This window comes from Biomphalaria glabrata, chromosome 1 (assembly GCF_947242115.1).
Source record: "Biomphalaria glabrata chromosome 1, xgBioGlab47.1, whole genome shotgun sequence".
In the NCBI taxonomy this organism is placed as follows: domain Eukaryota; kingdom Metazoa; phylum Mollusca; class Gastropoda; family Planorbidae; genus Biomphalaria; species Biomphalaria glabrata.
The window spans coordinates 80,242,698-80,266,424 of NC_074711.1; the positions used below are offsets into that span (position 1 = coordinate 80,242,698).

General features: G+C 33.8%; 1 protein-coding gene across 2 annotated transcripts; it reads right to left on the minus strand.

Moving 5' to 3' along the window:
• Positions 1–757: 757 nt before the first annotated feature.
• Positions 758–21,835, minus strand: LOC106079753 (integrator complex subunit 3-like). Of its 2 annotated transcripts, none has more exons than XM_056017859.1 (33): positions 21,564–21,835; positions 13,836–13,962; positions 13,630–13,713; positions 12,861–12,944; positions 12,591–12,704; positions 12,329–12,413; positions 11,854–11,920; positions 11,581–11,722; positions 11,267–11,396; positions 11,016–11,113; positions 10,840–10,887; positions 10,434–10,577; positions 9,890–9,977; positions 9,588–9,667; positions 9,287–9,378; positions 8,717–8,808; positions 7,599–7,721; positions 6,756–6,888; positions 6,447–6,504; positions 6,224–6,327; positions 6,026–6,070; positions 5,788–5,907; positions 5,577–5,670; positions 4,855–4,914; positions 4,022–4,090; positions 3,852–3,930; positions 3,625–3,738; positions 3,083–3,131; positions 2,802–2,969; positions 2,618–2,706; positions 2,208–2,280; positions 1,691–1,847; positions 758–1,162 (listed from the first exon to the last, which is right to left on the minus strand). In XM_056017859.1, exons 2-33 carry the CDS (start codon positions 13,917–13,919, stop codon positions 1,097–1,099), a joined length of 3,033 nt encoding a protein of 1,010 aa, XP_055873834.1. In that variant the 5' UTR covers positions 13,920–13,962; positions 21,564–21,835; the 3' UTR covers positions 758–1,096. The 2 variants fall into 2 exon arrangements, with proteins under 2 accessions (XP_055873834.1, XP_055873827.1); XM_056017852.1 differs by having other exon boundaries at positions 8,612–8,808.
• Between the last annotated feature and the right edge of the window lie 1,892 nt (positions 21,836–23,727).

Sequence of the window (23,727 nt, forward strand, 5' to 3'; positions counted from 1 at the left end):
TGACTTTTATTTTCATTTTCAATGGGGTTTTTTTCAATTAAAAACTAAAAATAAATAACACTTTATAAAAGAAGTTATTTTCCTTTTTCCAGAGCACAGAGTAACACTGTTTAGCCCCTGCTCAAGTACATGTGCAACAGGGAAATGAAAAGCAAAGTTATTTTATCACAATGACAGTACTTGAGTACGTTGGGGGAACAAGTAACTGTTTAAGCCTTAGAGGGTGGACCAAAATGTTTAAGGAGTGTTTTCATCAGACTGTTAAATAGTAGACAAATTTTTAAAACCTGTCAGGCCAAATATGCCTAGAGGAAATGTGGGAAAGACCAGAAGTATTTTGATCTTTCAGACCAAGGAAATGTGTGTATGGATACGAGTGTCACTATCCAATTCTTCCTTCCGAGAAGCAAAAGAAAAAATTTGTTATCCTTAAAGGCCTATAGAGGAGGGTTTGGCATGGGACTAGCAACTCCACCTTGTAAAAATACTTAATTGCTACAGAAACTGCAAACCTTTGAACATGGGACTCTAAATGACCAAATATTTAGTAGGGGGTGGGAATCATAAGGGTGGCTATTCTATTTGGGAGATGAAAAAAAAAAAGGTTACTGTCATAATATACAACTTTTAAACTTTACGATTCTTTGCTCACTCATTCTTTTCAATTTGCATCAAATCCATTACCAACTTTTTCTCAGAGACAAAGCACTGTTACTAACTAGTATTTATTTTAAAAACAAGAGTTTAACCAACAGCATAATAACACAATTATGTTTATTGTGTCTGTGTTTGCATGGACGTCATGACATAAGATGTCACAACATTTAAAAATAATACATCAATAAATGTAACAATATTTTTGTATTCGTCATCACATTTCGTCCTTTGAAAAAGTGTTGTATGTAAATCAGAATTAAAAAAACAAAACACTTGATCTGAAACAATGGGTAAAAATATACAAGTAGAAACCCAAAAAGGTTTTACACATGAAACTGTCAGGGGGCGGGAAGATGATGAGGGAAGATGAATGGATGTACTGATGTCAGTATGACATGGATGTAATGGGATATTTCTGTACACTTCCTGATGTATTCTCTCAATCACTCTCATCATCAGCATTGGTAACTTTCTTTCTTTTCTTGGTCTGTGGTTTGCTGTCGTCCTACGGGAGGAAACACGCAGTCATGTTAGTATAGAGCATAATTCAGTCCTTGGTTTAGCTACTAATCAAAACACTTGTTTATCAAAACAAACTCAATTTGCAACATGTATATTTCACTATAAGCATGACATTAAACATTTCAAGGTCGACATCAAATGTTGGTAGAAAAAAAGCTACTGATTGGCGATATCTGGACTGCAAACATAAAGGAGTCCAGGATAGAAGAACACACACCAGATGAAAGAAAAATGGCTGAAAACGTTGCAGCCTCTTGTGTTTTTAAATGCACATCTTATGACCATGCATGTTTCTCAAGGACTGGACTCTATAGCCACATGAAGTTTCAAATGGAAAAGATTGTCTCTCAGGACATAAAATCCACAGATGTCATTGGTATAGCACTAAAAGTGTTTCATGTACTAATTATGATTTTTTCTTGTTAAGTTACATAATGGTGATAGCTTCCAAATCTTTGGTTTCAATCTGAACATGCAAGTTTTACAATAAAATATCAAGACTATTACTTACATCAGATGAATCACTACCACTCTCACTCTCAGCTGACTTTTTACTTTTGGAATACTTTGGACTTAGACCACTTGCATTGGAGGCTTTCCTCCCTCTTAGGACACGTACAGTTTTGAATTCATCTATGTCTTCTGCTAGAGCCAGCAAATCACTGTACCTAGGGGCAACATAGTTCATGGACATAGAGTTAGTAATGTATATTTTAAGAAAATGACAATGTTATTCTAGACATTCATCTTCATAAGACAAATTTAGTTGAAATAACCTAATAAAAATTGTAATTGTTTTATTAGAAATAAATGCTAAAGGATAATAAATTCAATGTGGCGGACAGATCTGAACTACAAATTTAAGGATTCCAACCTAAAAAGCCAAGGTCAAAACAATTTATTAAGTTTTTGACTAAATGACTTTATTAAATCAAATGTTTATGTAAGTCAATAATAGAGTTCTTCCCATGGCAAGCTCAATGACATTGGAGCAAGCCAAAGCAAGTCTTCGTTGAGAATCTACTTACTTTGTTTTCTGTGTTTCACTAGCAGTTATCTGCACTTGTTGGAGGGCATGTTGAACATTTTCATGATTTAAAACTGAAACATGAACAGAAAAAGATTTATAAAACACTTGAAGAACAGCTTTACCATCAAACCGAACACATTTCCTAAGGATACAGCTTCAAGTTTCAACAAATATTTCGTTTAATGTACAGGGTAGTGAGAAAAAAAAATATTAATGCTTTTATTATACTAATTGAGATGGAAAAGCCTATAAATTGTATGATTTCTTTTTTCGCTACAATAATTTACTTGAAAACTTCAGCTGTGCAATCTTTAAGCAAGTTCCTCATTAACTAAATCCTTAGGTCAAAAAGATTAGGAAGTGGAAATTGACAGAGATATTGAAAGAATGAAAACAAAAACAACTTACAAGATATATTTCTACACACTTGTCGCATGTGATCAAGGTGTGCAAGGATCTGATCAACAGTGGGATGATCCTTTTTCGTGCCACCAGCCCTGCAATTATCAAAGTCATATTTTGAAACATTTTCCTAAAGGCCTAAATTAAATCAATTAGTGATCAAATGTACAAGTGATAACGCTACAATTACCTCTGTCTTTTCTTGGGGGTGCCATTGAGTTTGGTCAGTTGCTTATGAATGAGCTCAGCAAGCACATCCTCATGTTCCTGAGCCCAGTACTTCAGAATGGACACAGTAAAGTAGTCTGTCTTCTTGCATTCCCTGGACAACACAGGGCGTAAAATTTCCCAGCTTGGACTGCAACACAGGTTTGGAGAAGTAACAATCGCAATTAATATTTTTTATCTGCACACAATACCGCAGATGCTCCAGTAAAAACATTCAGCTTATCAAACAACCAAAACACCTACCTGACTTGTTTTAGCAAGACCATTAAACTTGTCAAAGCCTCTGCATTAGCTGCAAGAATGAAAACACATAGTTTATTGAAGATAACATTACAAACTAAAATTTTTATTGTAATAGTATATATTGGGTTCATTTGTTTCTTATCAATATTAAAGTTAACAAGTCTTTTTTTTTAAATTAATCGGCAACAATTCATTACTACAAGTTTCTACACGATCTGCGCCTACTTAGCAAATGCCACTATTTATTACCCTAAGTTTCAAAATGAATCTGTGCTTACTTAGCAATACACTACCATTCATTACCAAAAGGTTCAAATGAGGGCTAAAGTTCAATTCATTTAACAAGAATTTGTTTTTAAAGTTTACAATGCACATTGCTGGTTTAAAAGAAAAAAAAGGTTTACAACATTTTCAATGTAAAGTATATTGTCTTTGTTCAATAACTAGTGCTTAAATGAAGTGGCACTTCCTTAGGACTGTCAATGTCACTGACAGCCTGACAGTGACAGCCTAGCAATATTATAATGTTTGCCAAACCTTACCAGTGAATTCCAATTTTGGCAAAATGGGTAAAATATGTTCAACAGGTATGTTGTGTGCCATAACCAACTGCCACAAAAAATATTGCTCAATGGTCTCCCAGTCCAAACTGGCATCTAAAATTTAGATATATATGGATATGTGATAAACAAATACAAACTAGTGATGAAAAGAATTTTAAAAAAAAGAAAGAAATTAAAGAATTTTAAAAAAGACAAAGAATACTTACTAAGTATGGCTAAAAATGTTTCTCTGTTTTTAAACATCAGCAAGTGTCCTTGTAATATTTGACAGATCAAATCTTGCAGCTGATAAGGGGAAAAAAAAAGGCATACATTTTTTTCCAATATTACTTACAACAATTATAATTAGTTATAATTGACTTTTACAAAGACTTACTTGTGAGCCATCAATACTGGAAACAATTAAATTTAAAATAGTTGCATTGCCAACAGCTATATTTGGAAACTGCAGGAGGATGAAAGGTAAAAAAAAATGTTACGAAAAAAAAATGAAACTAATAAATTAATAAATAACATTCTGTATATTTCAAGTGTCTAAGCTTTTTCTTATTTATTTTTAGATATGTAAAAATCAGATAAAATGAAGAGAAAATAAAATGTATACAATTAATTTTTATTTGTAATACAGATGAAATTAATATTGTGAAACTCCAACTAAACGATTGAATTTTAATAGAGTTTTAATTTGAAAAAAAATAATGTTAAAAATTTCTGCATTTATCTTGATGAATTTGATCTCTTTTGAAAGATTATAATAACAACTGTAGTCTAGAGATATTAAATTGAGTTTATAGTGTACATTCATGCTAACACCAAAATTTTATTATTTTATCAATCCCAAACTATATTTTTCTTATAAATTGTCATACATGTTTCCAAACCTCATTTGATTCTAATTTTTTATGTATCTATTTTTTACATACAGTTAAAAAGTTGTGATAATATGTGCTGATATTCCTGTTTACCACACAGTTCGAGAGTCATGTCAGTAATTAGTGACATGGTCATTCTTCATTTTTTTTTCTGGTTAAGAACATACTAGTTTATCAATGTAAAATATCTTCTTAATTAGACATACTAGCAAATAAAAATAAAGATATTCTGTCAGAACTACCACTCTTATTCTTGTTGTACAGTCAAAGGCAGTATTTAGTAAAAGTGTGCCTCCAAATTATTTTAACCAACTTGTACTTTGATATTTGTACTTACATGAGTGTATATGTCAGGTATGAGGTATGTAAACAAACGAACATCATCTGTCTGACAAAGCTGGGGAACAGAACACAACAAAATATGTTTGGACAAGTCTTTCTACACTTTGGTCATTACTGCACATAACAAATCTTAGTAACCTTTTGTTTCTGTGTGAAGAGTGACTGGAACAGGGGACAGCTGAACATTAACTAGGACTAAGTGGAGGACTATGGGAATATGAGAGTGTATGTTTTATGCCACCAAGATTCTAATATATCCTACACTACTCAACACTAAGGAATTTCCATGTGTCCTTCTGAGAAGAGCAGCACACTATTTACAAACTGTAAAAAGAATCTACAGCTTAGCAGCAAAAACTGGCTAGAAGAAAAATGAGTTCTAAGAAACTTCAAATGTATTTAAGAAGTTCCAGAAATGAATAAATATCATGAAATTTTTAAAATGATTATTATTCAGTTACAATAATTGTTAAACAACATAAGTCAGTTCTAAATATCTAAAGTCTTGATGGCTGCACAGGGCATTTCTTGTATAGTATACATGCATCATACATTTTTTAATATTGTTTTATTCAAAAGTAAATTTGCATCTAATGAAATATTTAGCTTTAAGTTGATTATATAGAATATTACTTCTAAATTCATTCATAGTATTTTAAAAAAAAAAAAAAACTTCAGTTTGCATGGTGAACAATAATAAACAAGATATTTGACTACCTTGAGGTCATTAATCAAACAGGTTTTCAAATCTTTGTTATCCAGGTTCTGACAAAAATCTTTATAAGTTGCCATTTTTTCATCACTCCCTTTACTGCCAAAACAAAAAACACTTCAATAATTGAGAATGTATTACATTTGTTCGGGTATACAATGATTAAGAGTAAATTAATGTACACTTGTTTCAAGTCAACATAACAGTCTTCCTTACCTAACTTTAAGGAAATACAAAAGCATATAACCAATACGAGGTTGTTTTAAATACATTTCTCCCAGAAGTTGTAGGACAGGCTGACGCCTGGGATCTTCTTCTGACATCTGACTTAAAAACCTGAGAACCCCAAGGGCAGAAGTTAAAAGTCAACCAAATATGATATGATAGGTAGAAACAAAATTTTAAAAACCTACATTAAAATTATAGCTTGACAAAAAAATCCAACAAATCCTACCTAAAAATGACAAACAATGGTGATCCTATTGAATCCTCTATGGATCTGAGGAAGAAAGAAAAGACAGAATGATCATCACAAGATACTGCATGGAATCAAATTTCATTGATGAAAAGTTAATTGAAACAAACTCATTCACTCTAATCAGGCTGAATCTTTAAAACTTGATACTGACACACATTGTCCATCACTACTTACTCCTCATCAATGTCCTGTGGAAACAACTTGCTGTGAAACTCTGGATTCAATATTTGACATAAGCAGGTGGCCAGTGCAGATGCTTGCTCCTGATCAAAGTCCTCCTAAATGAAGAAGGAACTATTCTTAATTTTCTTGTAACAATGAGATCTAGACATACATACAAATTTTTCTAAAAATTTTAGGTAAGCATAACATGAGTAACACTAAAATGGTTATTTACCTCCTGTATCACTACTTGCATTAACTTATCAGTCAGATCACACTGCATTTCCTGATTTCTGAAATAGTATGGCAGTGTTGAACTTATTCAGCTAAGTCTTTAAATTGCTTTGTTAGTACATTTGATGAATCTTCCAAAACAAATGTATTACTGTCCAAACTTGATATCAAGCTAGCTATCTAATACTTTGATATTTATATTGCACTACCATATAAAACTTAATTGGTTATTTCCAATTGATCTGAATACTATAAAAGATTTGAAGCACAAATGATTAATAGGACTCAATTATTAATGACAGTTCAATACCTTTCTCCTTGCAGCTCCACTGTTAGATCATGTATCTGTCCTGACAGTTGATTTATATGTTCTGTAATATCCACTGGGACATAAGCTGGAGATTCTTTAATGGGTCGAAAACCAACATCTTCTTTTAATTTTCCTGAAATTGAGAATTGAATAAATATTATTCACACCTAAGTGGTCAGGGGAAATGCAACATAGATGTCCAGAAGTCCATTCTCCAGGCATCTACAGCACATGCTTTGGCACAGTGAGATGAAGTGGCATAGTAACGATGCAGTCCATACTACAATGTGAGAGTCATTCAAGTCACGTAGTGCATGCATGTCTGTAACTGAAATAACTGCAGTGCTTAATTCAGGGTTTCATACTATACACTGAAACTAATGTAAATTAACACTTAATTGATGAGTGTTCCCAGCAAGGTAGTAATCGCAACAAGAAAGTTACCCTTACCTATTCATGATTAGGAATCAAACACCCGACACACTGATAAGGGAATGCTTTATCACATTATAATTTCCCTGATTTCAGACAGATATGAGAAAGTTGAAAAAAAAAAGATAGCCTTAGCATTCTCATTGTCAACAAGTTTGGTTTCCACAGTTTGAGAATTGTGAATGTGAAACAATGTCATTAGAACACCTCAAAGTGTTTTAAAATATTTGATAACCAATGAAAAAAAAAATTCGGTCATCTTTGCCAAAATAGTGTTAACAAATTGAAAAAATAGAACTTTAATGAAATCAGTTCTCTATTACAAAATAAAAATGTTGAAATGACATTGTGCTATTTTTATACTCTGAATTAAAAGAAGAATGTAATTTAAGCAATACTTTTATCTCCTACCTAAGGGCACATTATCTTCTTCATCATCACTGAAGCAAGCATCAGACAAGTTATTCTCCCCACTGTGATTGTTGCCAGTCTCCATGTCCAAGTCATCTTTGGGGAGAGCTTCATCTTTAGGGACTAGATTCACAAAGAGTTATGTTACAAATATGACCAGAACTTGTAAAGCAGTGTTTCCCAAAGTGTGGTACACATACCCCCTAGGGGTATGGGAAGAGTTTAATGGGGGGATGTATTGCACCTCATTAACCATGCAGATTTTTTTTTTATACTTATTTATTATGTTCAGTTAATAAATTAAAATAAAATATCAATACATTTTAAATCACACTTTTATTATTCTTTAATTTTAATTATTTACAAACTTGTATTTCATTATGAACAATTTTATTTTTTGTTTATTACTATGTTGCATAAGTACCAAAAAGATAAATATATTTTGATTGTTATTAAACTAAATCCATTTTTTGGGGCGAAGGGTACTCAAAGTTACACAAATTATAGAAGGGATATTAAAAGTTTGGGAAACACTGAAAAATAAGAACTACAAATAGATGACACTGGCATTAGATAATATAAAGACATTTTACTTCCAAATAAACCATTTGATTGAACAGGAAGAAAACAAACAAAAAGAATTTAGTCCAGTATTTGATCATTTAAAATTCATTCAACATAATCCAATTTATATGTATTTCTATGATGGTGGAAATGCGCTGCATAACCAATTTGATACTTAATTTGAAAAATCTTAAAATGCCTTAAAAATTTTTAAATTCTTTTTAAATGAATACAAGTAATTAAAATTTGTAATTGTTATTAATATATCTATATCACCTAGCTTCTAAATTTCAAACTCTGCTTGCTAGTGAAGTAAAACAATTGAAAATATAAAAACAAAATGTTAGAAACAGGTTAACCCAACACATGTCGCCAATTGCAAGATTATAAATGCCTCAAAAAAAAAAAATTTAACAGCAAACAAAACCCAATTCTCGCGGATAATATACCTTTCCAACACTCATCTTCATTGATTTTGTCTTCTCTATCTGATAAATTAATAGTATCAGTGGATGCTCGGACTAGCCTTGAATTAGTTTTACAACTAGTACTACCTTCATGGCTGCAAAACTCAACAAAGTTCTCTCGCAGGAGATTCCTCAAGTCTTTGTCCAACTTGGGATTGTCAAACAGTGGAGATAGCGACCTGTACAATAATAAAGGGGATATGGTTAAGGTAACCTTTTCAGATCTTACAATCTATGGGAAAGATTATGGAACATCTGTTTCTATGGCAAACGGTTAACTAGTCTAAACTGAAGTATGAATGCAGGACAACAACCCCCCACCCCCCCCAGTCCAATAGACAAGTGCTTTACCACAAAAGCCAGCATATTCCTCCTGTAAAATAATAAGGCATAAAAATTGTTCTATATTTTTTGTTTACAACATTAGTAACAAGTAGATGGATAGAAATGTCTGTAAATCAATCGTATAAAATGCCTGCCAAGAATTATAATGAATGGTTTAACTTAACAGTCATCAATTTTAAAAATCACAAATAAAACATTACAGATTTTTTTGTGAATTAATTTCTTCAATAAAGTAACAAGACTTTTAGAACTTTTACCAGCTTACACTACCCAATTTTATTTCTATAATAAGAAGAAACTGTGGATACTTACGGTAAAACTCTTTTCTCTAAAATGGTTCGCAGAGCTGTGTAAATGCTGTTTTTAATTTGTGATGTATGACCCGGGCTAAAGTTGTTCATTATCTGAACAGGAAAGTAAAAAAAAAAAGCAGCTCTTAATAATTTAACTAGATAAATCAGCTATTATAGCAGCACATTAGTTTACAGTCACTGAAAAAAAAAATGAAATAAGAAACTAAGACTAAGATTGCTTTACTGATCCTACATTGGAAATTGGTTTTGATTATAAGGACTATATTTTTAAATAAAAAATAACAAGAACTGCAACTCACTCTGCACATGAAGTCTAACAATGTTGCAGTAATGGCAGGATGAGGTCTCATTGAATGAAACATCACAAGCACTGCTGGCTCTGTAATAGAAACATAATGAATGACAAAATCATTAAAGAATTACAAATTATTTATAGTGTCAGAAATAAGAATTTGATTTGATAATAACAATAATAAGAAATCCAAGAAGCAAATTATTTGATGGAAAAAAAAATACTTGAGCCAAAGTTAACTGTATGGTGAAACTTACGTATATAAAAAGCAAAACGTTAGCAATGAAAATTAATTTAATAAATACTGACCAATATTCATAATACTGTCTCTTTCTGGATCAAAAAAAAGCCAGTCATAAAAAAGAGCTAATTTAGCATCAGATGCTGCTACATTGGACTGTGGGAAAATAAAAATGACAGCATTTTAGACTGAACTTTTTTTTTTTCATTTTAAAGCGACTTTGCATAGATTCATTTTTTAAAATTGAAAATAAAACGTTTGTGCTTATTGAAAAAATCTATACTAAGTAAATTGAACATTGGAAAGAAAAAAAAAAGTCTCAACAAAAAAAAAAAGTAATCTGAAGTTACAGCAAAAAAATATAAATGTTAATTGAAGCAAATCATTACAAATGTAAGGAACATATTTTCAAATTTATATATTTGCATGATATTAAAGAAAGATGAAGGTGTTGAGGAAAGGAGAACTTTAAAGCATATGCAGTTTCAAAAAGAGTTCAACTGCATACAATCTAACAAAGCTAATTCTATTAAAGAGCCATTTCCATTTTTTTCCTTAAATTAAGAATTGTTACTGAAATGATGTAAAAACAAAAATAAGACAAGAACTTACTGTGCAGGTAGTCAAAAGCCAACCAATGACAGCCCATCTGGGTATGATGTCTGAGCACAGCAGTTCATTGGATGGATGGAACACAGCACAGATATATCTAATTAAATCACATCGAAGTGACTGACTTTCAGGTGTGGACAGATACTGGCAATTAAATAAAGCAACTTTCAAATAACAGATAACGAATGATGACAAATACCAAGCTGTCAACTAAATCAACCAACTTTTATGATTTAAAAAAAAAATTGTGTAGCTAAAGGCAAAGCGTTTAAAATTGAGAAGAAATTAACAACATTACAGCATAAATATTTTTGGTATAAAGGCTATTTCAAAAATTTATTATTCAGAGAAATTGTAAGAAACATTAAATGCCAGCTTAAAATGAAATAAAAATCAAAGTGCTCACCTGTCTCTGGAACCAATCCTGATAACGTTTCTGAGCTCCAAATCTGACCTTCAAGAACACATAGGATATTAACATTACAAAACACAATTAAATCAACTATAAAATTACAATGGTAGCAATTATTGAATGGCAAAAAAAAAAAATTAGTAAAACAGTGTTTAAAAAATGTACATTACCTTTGTTATGAGGAAAATTAATTTGTTTTCCATGTCAGGGGTCAGCCGTGCTATTAAAAACTTCCTGGAAGTTCTTATCTGTAAAAGTTGGGCAACACCTAAAACAAAAGTTTTAAACAGAATATGTTTGTTTTAATACAAAATGTAATGGTCTGAAAACAAACATAGACAATCACAAACATTTTCTTTAAATAAATAAATAAATGAAGTATATGCAACTTCAAAATATTATTGCCAGAGATGAAATTTACCAGTAAATGTTGGTGAAAGTACTGTTGGGTTAAATAAAATATCCCTCCATAATGCATCAAACTCTGGAATTCTGGCAACATTCTGTAGCAGACGTATTAAGTCTCTGCCTATCTGCATGCACTCTTGCCACTGATGATAGAAACAAATATTTAATTATTATGACCACTTAAGAGTTTATCTCTTCTCATCACTTAAAATAACAATGTTATACCACCATTGTATTCCACCCTAATGTCACTTCAAAATCACATTTCTGATAGTCTTTTAGGTCTTAAGTATGTAGAAAACACAGCTAGAGAAATAAAACACTTACATAGTTTCTCAAGAGATTGACACAAAGTTCCACCTCTTTTTGCCGCAGATTAGCCAAGTTTGGTGTGCCATGGTCTACAATAATCCTCAGATATGTGTAAATGACTGTTGCCAGCAATGATAGATTTTTAGGAAGGAATGCTCTGAAGAAAAATAAAATTTTTCTTTCAACAAATGAATCCTCCATGTTTTAAATTTATAGCATAAATGATAGAAATAAACTTCAGAGAAAAAATTTAATGGATTTCAGGTCTAAAGGTTTCTTATAACTTACTTATGATCAAGAAATAGCTCTAACATAGATTCAGCTAGCCAGATGTTCCTCTGTGATGTATCACCTCCTGAAATATTCATAAATACATACATTTCTAAAAAATTAATTGACGTTCAAATGTATCACAAACTAATGGATTATTGAATTTGTCACAAACTAATGATGAATAAACTTGTTCAAAAATGACAATAAATATAGACATTTCATAACAAATATATCAAAGTTTGACTACATTTACTGGCGTAAGCACCATCTTGTAACTTTTTTTTAAAGAATTTTAAACTGTATGCAAAAAAAATGTTATAACTTTGTCTTTATCCTCTGTCATCATACTGTAGGCAGGATTGTTAATTATTTGAAAAGAATCTGTCACTTCCATACAAAACAGAAAAAATTGTGTCAACTCTTTTCTCTCTAGCTTTGGCATCTTAGATATTGCAATGAAATCCTTGCACACCCACAAATGCCTACTTACCCACTATTTGTCGAAGTATACCAATGCACACACTATCAGCTCCCAACGCATTCATTTTTACAAGCTCTCTGCAAAGCCAAAGCATCTAAAAAAAAAACAAACACAAAACAGTTAAGCTTTTTCATGTTAAAACAGTTGACAATTTAAAAAATGATACCATAACTTAAGAGTTTACTTACAGCCAACAAACTTATTAGTTAACTGTTCCCAAGAAATAAAACTGAAATGAAAAAGTATATTAACATTCGAAAGAAAACTGTACCTGTCCTTTTGCTAGATCCAAAAGTTTTAGCCATTTTTCATATACTATTTGATTGATTTTTGTCAGGAGACATGTAAGGCCATCACGCGCTACTAAATTCAGTTCTCTGAAACACTGGGAACAATAATTGTCCAGGATTAAATAAAGTCAATAAGTACAAATCAGCTAAGTTTATCTGTTCTAATGTAAAAAAAAAAAAAATAATAAATATTAAAACACTTATCATTATGAAACATCTATTTCTTGTACAATATATGCTATCTTCTTTACCTTAATATGTATTTTTTGGTCAACAAGGATGGCATAAAGAAATCCACACTGCACTTCATCGTGCTGCAGATTACTCTTAGAAACCTACACAAAATAATCAAAGAAATAAAATGGCTACTTTAGCAGTTTTTTTTAACATGAACATTTTATTAAAATTAAATATGCATGTCACTTTCACTTCTGGTTTGGATAGTTTTGTTTTTTGAAGAATGCTCTGACCCAAATAATGAATTGTTCATTTTCCATTGATGAACAATGTTTCTTTTCGTCATAATTTTTTAATAGGACCTATTTACCACACTTTGCCATTGATTGTTACAAGACTAGAAAGAGTGTAGTTTTATGCTTGCACTCATAGAATTACCAATAGACTTTCAAAGTATTTCAATTTATTGGCACAGGTTTCATTGTGCTCTTCTCTTTCTAGCTCTCTTGTCAAGTCACACATGTTTTTTTTTTGGTGTAGCCTCAACTGCCATGACTACTTGAAACATTTATTTGTAAAATCTAAAGCTCACTAGCATCCAGTTCCACTCACAGCCTTTGAATGAGACAAAAGTTATTTAATCGCAACTCATTTAGAGACTCAAGAATTTTTCTCCTATATAATGACCATGATGTGACCATTCATATAAAAGACAAATATTTTAAGCAGGTGTTTCTTGGTGACTTTTGTATTTTTTTATTCCTAAATTTGTTAAGTCAATGTTATGAATTCATGATTTATATATATACCAAAATATACAACAAAAAAAAAAAATTGACTTACATATGCATTCAATGCATCATTGACTTCTCTCTCTGAGCCATTAGCTGTCAGACCCATAACAACGTTGTAACATTTCTCCAGCTTCTGTTTGAAACAAGCATTACAGAAGTATTTACTATTCACAATGGCTAAGCATTTATTTGCTAAGAAAATATGATCAAATACAAGTCTAAAAGTCAGTGAGAGGTCAAAGTCAGAATTCTTACCTCGTCTAACTCATCCTTGACATCTATGGGATTTAATGCCAGCAATCGTGAAAATACTTTTTCCTTCTCATTTGATGTTTCCATTATGACATCCTTTAGTATGTTTTTGCCTTCTTGCTATGGTAATCTTAAAAAATAAAGTTATATTTATTTGAAATACTTGGCACCAGTACTACAACAGTCAGTTTTGATTAATTCTAAACTATGCTGTAAAATAAGAAAGATACTCCACCTATGAGGTGGTCCCTAAAGCCATGTAGAAAATGGCCATTCAAAGCTCCAAGTCACTTGCAAATGGGTTTATTATCAAGCACTTGTATAATGGCTTATAAATTAGTCATCAAACAATGCTTTACCTTACAACTTGTACTATTTCAATACATTATTATTGCTTTTATTGGTCAAATAAAATACAGAGTCTGAAAATCAATGGAAAAATTGGATGTCAAAATTATCACTTCCTCCTAGATACTGGTGCTTCACGATCAGTCATACGGACGGATAAAGTGGACAGTAGCAAGAAAACGCCAGTTAGGGCCTACTCGTTGAAAACAGCTAGTGGAGAACTGATGCCCATAAAAGGCCTGATCGACATAACAGTCCAGATCGGGAATCAGTCATTCAAACACGAATTCCTGATTGCTGACGTCACAGATGACTGCATAATAGGGCTCGACTTCATGCTGAAATATGGCATTTCCTTAAATATCGGCGGAGGCACTTTACAATGTGGAGACCTCGAAGTACCCTTGCTTGGCGACGAGAATGAAGAAGATGGCCGTGTCAGAAGGATTAAGTTGGTAGAAAATACAACCTTGCCTGCTAAGTCAGAAATGATCATTTGGGGGAAAATTGAGGACAGCTATCCCACGACAGGAACAGCGCTGGTAGAAAGCTTGGACACCAACCCCAACGGGATAGCAGTAGGAAAGACACTAGTCAGGATTGGGAAAGACCTAATGGTGCCCGTAAGAATTATGAACCTCGGTACAGTAGAGAAACATTTGCGGGAAGGTAGCACCATTGCTGGCTGCCATGCTCTCGAGATGATAAGAAACTGTAGCAGTGAAAACCCCGACGAAAGACTCGAGTCCAGTGAACCGCACGTTACTAAGCTTCTGACAGAAGTCAAAACGATCTTGTCGAAAGAACAGTACACCAAGGCAGAACAATTCCTCAGAGAGTTTTCTGACATATTGCCATCTGATGAAATGGACTTTGGGCGAACAAATCTAATCCAGCATCGAATAGACACAGGAAACACTAGGCCTATACGACAGCAACCACGTCGCCTGCCGCTAGCAAAACACCAAGAAGCTATGGACATCATAGAACGAATGAGGCAGCAAGGGGTTGTTGAACCATCCAACAGTCCATGGTGTTCACCCATCGTCTTGGTAAAGAAGAAAGATGGATCCACGAGATTTTGTGTCGACTATAGATTATTAAACGACGCCACACACAAGGACAGCTACCCGCTTCCTAGGATCGACGACACATTGGACACACTTGCTGGGTCACAGATCTTTTCCACCCTTGACCTGAAGAGCGGTTACTGGCAGGTGGGACTACACCCCGAGGACAGAGATAAAACAGCCTTCTCTGCTGGTAATGGTCTCTGGCAATTTACCGTTATGCCTTTTGGACTCTGCAACGCCCCAGCAACCTTTGAAAGACTAATGGAGCATGTGCTAAGAGGACTTAACTGGACCACGTGTCTTGTGTACTTAGATGACATTATCGTCATAGGCAGAACCTTCGAGGAACATATCGCAAACCTGAAGGAAGTATTCGAACGAATCAGAAACGCTGAAATGAAATTGAATCCAAAGAAGTGCTTCTTGTTCAGAAGGAGCGTCAAGTACCTTGGGCACATCGTGTCGAAGGAAGGAGTCAGCACAGACCCGGATAAAGTTGAAGCTGTAAATGGATGGCCGATCCCCGCTAATATCCAGGAGTTAAGAAGCTTTCTTGGACTCTGCACGTACTACAGACGTTTCGTACCAAACTTCTCCGGCCTCTGTAGCGCCCTTCATCAATTGACAGAACCAAAGCGGCCGTTTATTTGGACAACAGAATGTCAGGAGGCATTTGAGCGTCTTAAAAAGGCTCTTGTTTCATCACCCATTCTGGCCTACCCGATACCAGGCGAGACGTTCATACTTGACACCGATGCGAGCAATACTGGAATAGGTGCTGTCTTATCCCAAAAGGTAGATGGAACTGAGAGGGTCATAGCTTACTTTAGTCGGAGCTCGTCCAAAGCCGAAAGAAACTACTGTGTCACAAGGCGTGAGCTACTGGCAGTTGTGGATGCCATACAACATTTCCACAAATACTTATATGGGCAAAAATTTATCCTTAGGACAGATCACGCTGCTCTTCAATGGCTGTTGTCATTTAAAAATCCTGAAGGTCAAGTCGCCAGGTGGATTGAACGTTTGCAAACCTATGACTTCGAGACACAGCACCGAAAAGGACAAACTCACCAGAATGCTGACGCGCTGTCTCGACGACCTTGCAGAATGGAATGTAAACACTGCAGCAAGGTTGAAGAGAAGGGATTTATCATTGATTGCCAACGTCTTGGGGTACAAGCTTCCGAGTCATGGTCCGACGAAAGAATTCGAGAAGACCAGTTAAAAGATGAAGATCTGGCTCCCATTCTGCTTATGAAGGAAGACGGGCAAAGACCGGAATGGCATCACCTTTCTGATAAGGGAACTGCAACCAAGGCATATTGGGCGCAATGGGACTCACTGACAATCGACAATGGAGTTCTCAAGAGAGTCTGGGAAACGGCAGATGGAACATGCAATCGCTTACAGATGTTGCTGCCCAAAGTGAGAGTTGCTGAGGTGCTGCAAGAAATCCATAATAATTCCAGTGGGTCACATTTAGGCGTCAACAAGACCTTTGAAAAAGTACGCCAGCGGTTTTACTGGTTCGGCTACCGAGATGATGTAGAAGAATGGTGCCAAAGGTGCGACACATGTGCAGCAGCAAAAGGCCCACACAGGAGAACGAGGGGACGTATGCAGCAATACAACGTCGGAAATCCCTTTGAAAGAATAGCGATCGATGTAGCCGGACCATTTCCTGAGTCCCAGAAAGGAAACAAGTACATTCTAGTAGTGATAGATTATTTTACTAAGTGGCCCGAAGCATATGCAATACAAAACCAAGAAGCCACCACCATAGCGGAAACACTCGTGGAGAATTGGATTAGCCGTTTTGGTGCTCCTAGGGAATTACACTCCGACCAAGGCCGAAACTTCGAATCCAAGATATTCCAAGAGATGTGCCAGGTACTCTGCATCGAAAAGACACGCACAACTCCTCTTCACCCCCAGTCAGACGGAATGGTAGAACGATTTAACCGAACACTGGAACAACACCTGTCGAAAGTCGTCGATGAACATCAACATGACTGGGACACCTATATCCCAATGTTCCTTATGGCATATAGAGGATCGATTCACAGCACCACCGGTTACACTCCACCAAAGATGTTGTTCGGCCGAGAGCTGCAACTACCATGTGACTTGTTATTCGGGATTCCGGGAAGTGTGCCAGCCTCTTCGACAGACTATGTCGCAAATCTCCGAAAACGGATGGAGAAAACTCACGCTCTAGCCCGCAGAAACATCAAGATCAACAGTGACCAGGTGAAGACAAGGTACGACAAACGGGCCAATGCCGCTGGGTTTCATGAGAACGATCTAGTTTGGTTGTACAACCCACAAAGACGAAAAGGCAAGTCCCCAAAACTTCAAACAGACTGGGAAGGACCCTACCGCGTGGTAACAAGAATCAACGATGTCGTGTATCGAATACAAAAGAGCCCAAGGTCCAAACTAAAGGTCGTCCACATCGACAGACTCCACAAGTACCATGGTGAAGCCGGATCTGCCCGGGACGGACAGATCTAAGGAGGGGGCAGTGTTATAAACCTGGTGGTGGCACAGATGGGGGTGGAGTGTGTGTGTGTAGTCAGCCAACGCCAATCGCCCCAGGCCAGCGCTAGATGAGCGGTCGAGCGTGACGAGTTACGACGGTCAGCCGAGACGAGTTTCAACATGACGGTTCGGGAAGGATCGGCGTCGTGAACACAGCTCAGGAGCGTCACGAGAATTGTAGTCATCTGACCACCCAGAATGGTCGAGCGACGTTCTGTCCGATTCGAGAAGGCCAGTAGGGACCCTATATAAAGAGCGAAGGTATCAGAGACCAGTCAGTCACAACTTCCCGATCTACAGTTCGTTACAACGGCTCAGTACAAGTCCGAGACGAGACAGAGAGACCAGTGCAAGAGTTGATACGGCGGAGAGATATTTGTACAGTCTTGTGTTACGTGCTGCCAATTGTACAGTGTTGGCTGTTATTTATTGACATTAAACTATTACGTTACTTTGAAGCCCAGAGTTGTCAAGTTCTTTAAGTTGGTGGTGTATGGTGCAGTTTGCAGAGAGCCTGGATAGTGAGATACGTAACAATATATAAGCATTAAAAGTTGTGACATAAAGACTTGTGTTGTTATTGCTAGCTATAACAGCCAAAGCACAATGCTTGTCCTTGTTCTAATTGAAAACATTGTACTTTTAATGCAAGCCAACATATTATTCTAATATATATTGTTTGCAATGAAACAGTAACATCATTAAGGGTATAAAGACTGAGTCTTAATTATGCTAAAAAGGTCTTTTAACTGTATTATAAAAGGAGCCAAAGAGTTTTGAATTATTAGTACAGCCTTTTTCCCCTGATCATTCTATGGACCATATATATATCTTAATAACAAACAAAATAACCAAATACAGTCATGAACTTTGAATTAATCAACGCTAGCCAGACAGTTAATAATAATATGGTTTAAAATTAAAAAGTTACATATGGGAGAATCAAAAGTAAAAAACAGTCATCATGTCACCTAAGACATGTTTACGTTTTTTTTTTTTACTTGAATAGAATTTAATAAAACTTCTATGGCTGGCAACTGACAATAGATTTAGTCAAATCAGACACATGTATCTATGTACATTTCCTCGAGTATCTGATCATTACAGGCCTTGTGTGTTGGTGAAGGTACAACTGTTGTCTTACAGCTAACAGACTTTTATGAAAAATTATATTTTCTTTTTGGACCTAAAGATTTCTGGGAAAGTTTGAGGGGACAAAATGAAATTTCAGCACCCTGAAACTTCTAATATAAATTTGAAAACAGAAATAATAACTGATTGTACTCTTCTCCTGTTTCTGTTTTACATGCCTTTTTTATAAATTGGAAAGTTATTTGATTACAAGGACATTTTTACCATCTCTTCTCACTATAAGCAGGAGATATTTTTTTATTAATTCAACATTTACTTTTTGATTAACCCAAAAATGGTGCACATTTTGTAATATTAGTGAGGTTTTTTATTTAAACATTTTGATATTTTACATTAAATTTTGAAATATTAGCATATATATATATATATATTGTCCAAATACTTCAAAGTTTCAATAAAATGCTATTAAAAAAACTTATTGAAGTCATCTCTCAAGATTTTCTTTTAATATCAGAATTGATGTACACTCAATCTCTTGTCTTTGCTAATAGCATTTAAGTTTAACAAATCTATCTCTTTCAATGTGTCTTTTTTTGTTCGATTTTATGTATATATGTAATGTAAACAAAGGCATCATGTTTCAACTTTAACAAAAGGAGAGAGTACTTTTATTTTAAATATCTTCCAGCATGTACCGAAAAAGAACAGAAGTACTGGTTAAGATAAACATCTTAAATTTTCTTTTCTTAGTATTTTATTTCATTATTTTGTTTATTGTTATGGTTTAGTGTTAATTGCTACTTTCAATATTACTCTTGTGTTCTTGGCTGTCTATCACTTTACACAAATGATGTTACTCTGCTAGTTCAATGAAGCAAGCTTTCATGAATGAATGAGTCATAAATTTTTAACCTAGATCAAAGCTGGCAAGTTCATTCATGAATATTATATTTAGTCTACTGCCTAGTCTATATATATCAATTGACAATTCTGGTAATACTAGAGACTTTAGAATTAATTTATCTAAAGGCCTACAAAGTAATCCTGCAAATTAGCCAATTTTAACACTAATCTAGAGTAATGACAAAGCCATGGAATCATCCATGTCCAACAATAATAATTCAAAACAAATATGACAAGAGTCTTAATTATCTATATATATATAGATCAATCTATCTATATCTATCTAATTCAAAAAAGACTGATGAGACTCAGAATTATATGATGTTGCCAACGTTGATTAGACCCCATTACACTAAATCGATTATTAGCTTAATAAACTTTAATTTTGTGTTGTATAAAAAATAGCATGCAATCTTCTATAATTTGATACCAAATATAACATTTTCTAATAACAAACAAAAAAGTTATTTGAAGTTTAATCATAACAAGATAGTAAAATACAAATGAGAAAAATGAATAATTCTATCGGAATGAGGAAAATAATTACGGAGAGAAAGAGTTAATTTAAATATCTAAAATCTAAAGTAAAATCTAGATATATCTATTAATGTTTCAAATGCTTTGAAAAACAAAATATAGTCAATATATAAAGACAATAAAGTTATTATAATAAGTTGTAAACTAAATCTAGAATAATACTTATAATTAAATTTTAGATCTGGATCTAAAATCTAGAGATGAAACTTTGAAAGTCTAATTCTAGATTTTCTAGATCAATGTGTTATGTAGAATGCAGTGTCTAATTTAATCTACTCTAGAATATTATTAATATTAAGACTATTAAAAGTCTTACAGGATTCTAGATTTTTACACTGAGATAGATCTAGAATCTAGACTCTACTAGTCTGAGATTCTAGATTCAAAGAAGTAATTTTTTATTTTATTTTACTATGGTAACTATCATGTCTATGACTCTAACTCTATGGCTGAACCTGAAGTCTAATAAGACAATCAACTGTTTATATGAATGAAGTATATCAGTATATGACTAGATCTAGATATTAATATGTCTATTGACAAGTATTGACTTCTACTGAGTCTATGACTTATAATTATACTATACGTAGTTATGTTAAGTGAGTTTATCATACCAAAATAAAACTCTATTTTTAATCATAGTTTAGGAGTATACTAAGAAGTTATAAAGAAGAGTAGAGTAGAGACTTTACTAAGTAAGTTAGTCTTAGTCGTCTTAGAAGTTAGACAAGTGATCTAACTCACTAGTGAGTGACTAGTGATGACTAGTGTCACTAGAGAATAGAATAAAATTGAATATACTTTTTTTTATATAGATCTAGAATCTAGGTCTACTCTAGCTTGAGTCTAGAGTCTAGACTAGAGTTCTAGAGTCTGCTATAGTTATAGTTTTATATTAAATTTTATTAAAATATAGATCTAGAATATAATAATAATATATAATAATTATATTTATTATTTTACATAGTCTGAAATCTGAAATTCACCAGTGACCATCTTATGCTGGTGGTAAATATTCAATATTAGATCTAGACTATATTAGTATTAAAGTATTAGCATGCTAAGTCTAAGTCATTTTGTTTAGACTTTTTAATTGATAATATAATATATATGGTAGATCTAGATCTATAATATATCTATAGTCTAACTCTAAATACTCCAATCTAATAGATATAGCTGGTTTTCTTTACTTGTTTACTACAGTGCAAGGGAAGTAATCACTTTAATCATTCCATACCTTATAAACTGAATGTCAATGTCCTTAGTTTATTGGATTCATTTCTTTGAAACGATATTTAAGAACTAGGTTTTAAATACATTTCCAGTGAAACTTATATCTATAAATCACATATTTTTAATTAAATCTTTACATATTTTAATAATCTGCTTAGTTTTGCAGCGCGGACTATATAAATATGATTAAATTAGGAGTATCGACTTAAATTCGTTTTCTTGTCTATGAACTCTTAATTCTCCCAAACCCGGATCCGGATGAAGACTGTTTTAAAAATAGGATTTTCGCCATTAAGTGAAACAATTTTACTTCCACATGATAATCCCCATAGTTCGAGTATTACAGTGCCTTCACCGCTGGGTATTTTTCCAAAGTCTAAGTGTATTTTATCTTTTGGTTTGAACATGCTTTTAAACCAGGGGTTCTCAACCTGTGGGTCGTGACTCCTTTGGGGGTCGAATGACCATTTAGTAGGGGTCGCCTAAGACCATCGATCGAAAAATTGTTGTTTTTTTTCTTTTTTGTTTTCATCGGAAGTTTTTTTTTTTTCATTTCTATCGTATTCAACAAGCATATTTGTATCATAGTTAATATACATTTACATGTGTGATGTTGTAAGAAAAGGGGATGATCGTCAAGCATCAATAAAATAAAATAAAAAGTGGGGTGGACAAATGTAGATCTAAAAACACGGACATATTGCCAGAGGATATAGAGAATTTTAGTGAATGTAACATCATTAGGCTATTTGATGGTAGACATGCTTTTTATTGAGAGTTATTTCTTTGTTTCTTTTTTAATTGTCATTCGAAAATAAATATGCAGAGCACATCTTCGTTGTTAAAGAATACATTTTTCAACAATTGAAATTACTGTGCTTTAAATGTGTCGTAACACCATTGGGGGATCCAACATTTCTATGGTGAAGATCTAATCACGTCGTGAAGAATTGTAATCAATAAAACTCCATCGTATTATAATCCTTGTTAATGAAGGAAATAAATTCATTATGGAACAACCCATGAACATGGACAAAACGAACGTTAAGAAAAGAAAACAAAAGAATTCATAATTTGTAAAAGAAAGTTCCCTCTGCAAATGTGTGAGAACGAACAAACGTCCGAGCTTTGCCGATGTGGACAACCAGTATTTTAGTTATAAAAGCTGATAGAGTCAAGAAATTCAGACTAGATTCAAGTAGCCCTATACCATAATTAAAACTTAGCAACCATTTGAAGTTTCTTATTTGGTGGCTCTCAGAATAGTCTGAGCTATGAAACCTCACACCATTACCAAGGAGTTTTGTCAGCGGCCAAGTACATTGTAGACGAATTCTTTTATAAATTTAGTGCTATTTCCATATCTAATGACACTCTTCACAGAAGAATAGTTGACATGACTTCTGATATTATCAATCAGGTAATTCTGCTCCTATTCCAATATTTAGCACCCAGCTTGATGAATCCACATACGTTGTAAATTGTTCACAATTACTGGTGTACATGAGATGTACACATAATGGCGAGTTTAAATGTTAGTTTCTATGCAACCTCTTGAAACGACCTATAGATCCCGTTATGTAACTGACAAAGTTGGTTGATTTTTGGAAAAGTAAAAGACCTTTTGGAAAAGATATTTGTAGTGTCTGCACATATGGTGCTCTACGTAGGTTAAGATGTCGGTCTGGATTTCAATGTTTGGTACAGAATGATTTACCATAAGAATTCATCTTACTCACTGTATTATTCATTGACATATGTTATGTGATGTTGCTTATTCAGGCTGTCTTGAAGTCAACCAATTACTCTGCAAGCGTTTGGGTGTAATTGTTCGGGTGTATTCCGTGTAGTTGAACAACAATACATATAGAATAAAACAACATCTGTTTTAACGAGTGAAGAGATGTAGTCAACACTGATGAACAAGTTCACATGGATTTATTCTGATAAAAGGCCACAGTAGAAGTCTCTGTCACTAAACACGTCGTTACCCTGGAGTATTCTATTGCTAACTGATTTTTCGGTCTCTAACCCAACATATCCCAAACGTCACTAGTCCCGTTCAATATGCGTCTTCTATGGTGCGTCGCTAAATAACTAACCTATATAAATGTCTTGAAGTCAACCAATTACTCTGCAAGCGTTTGGGTGTAATTGTTCGGGTGTAT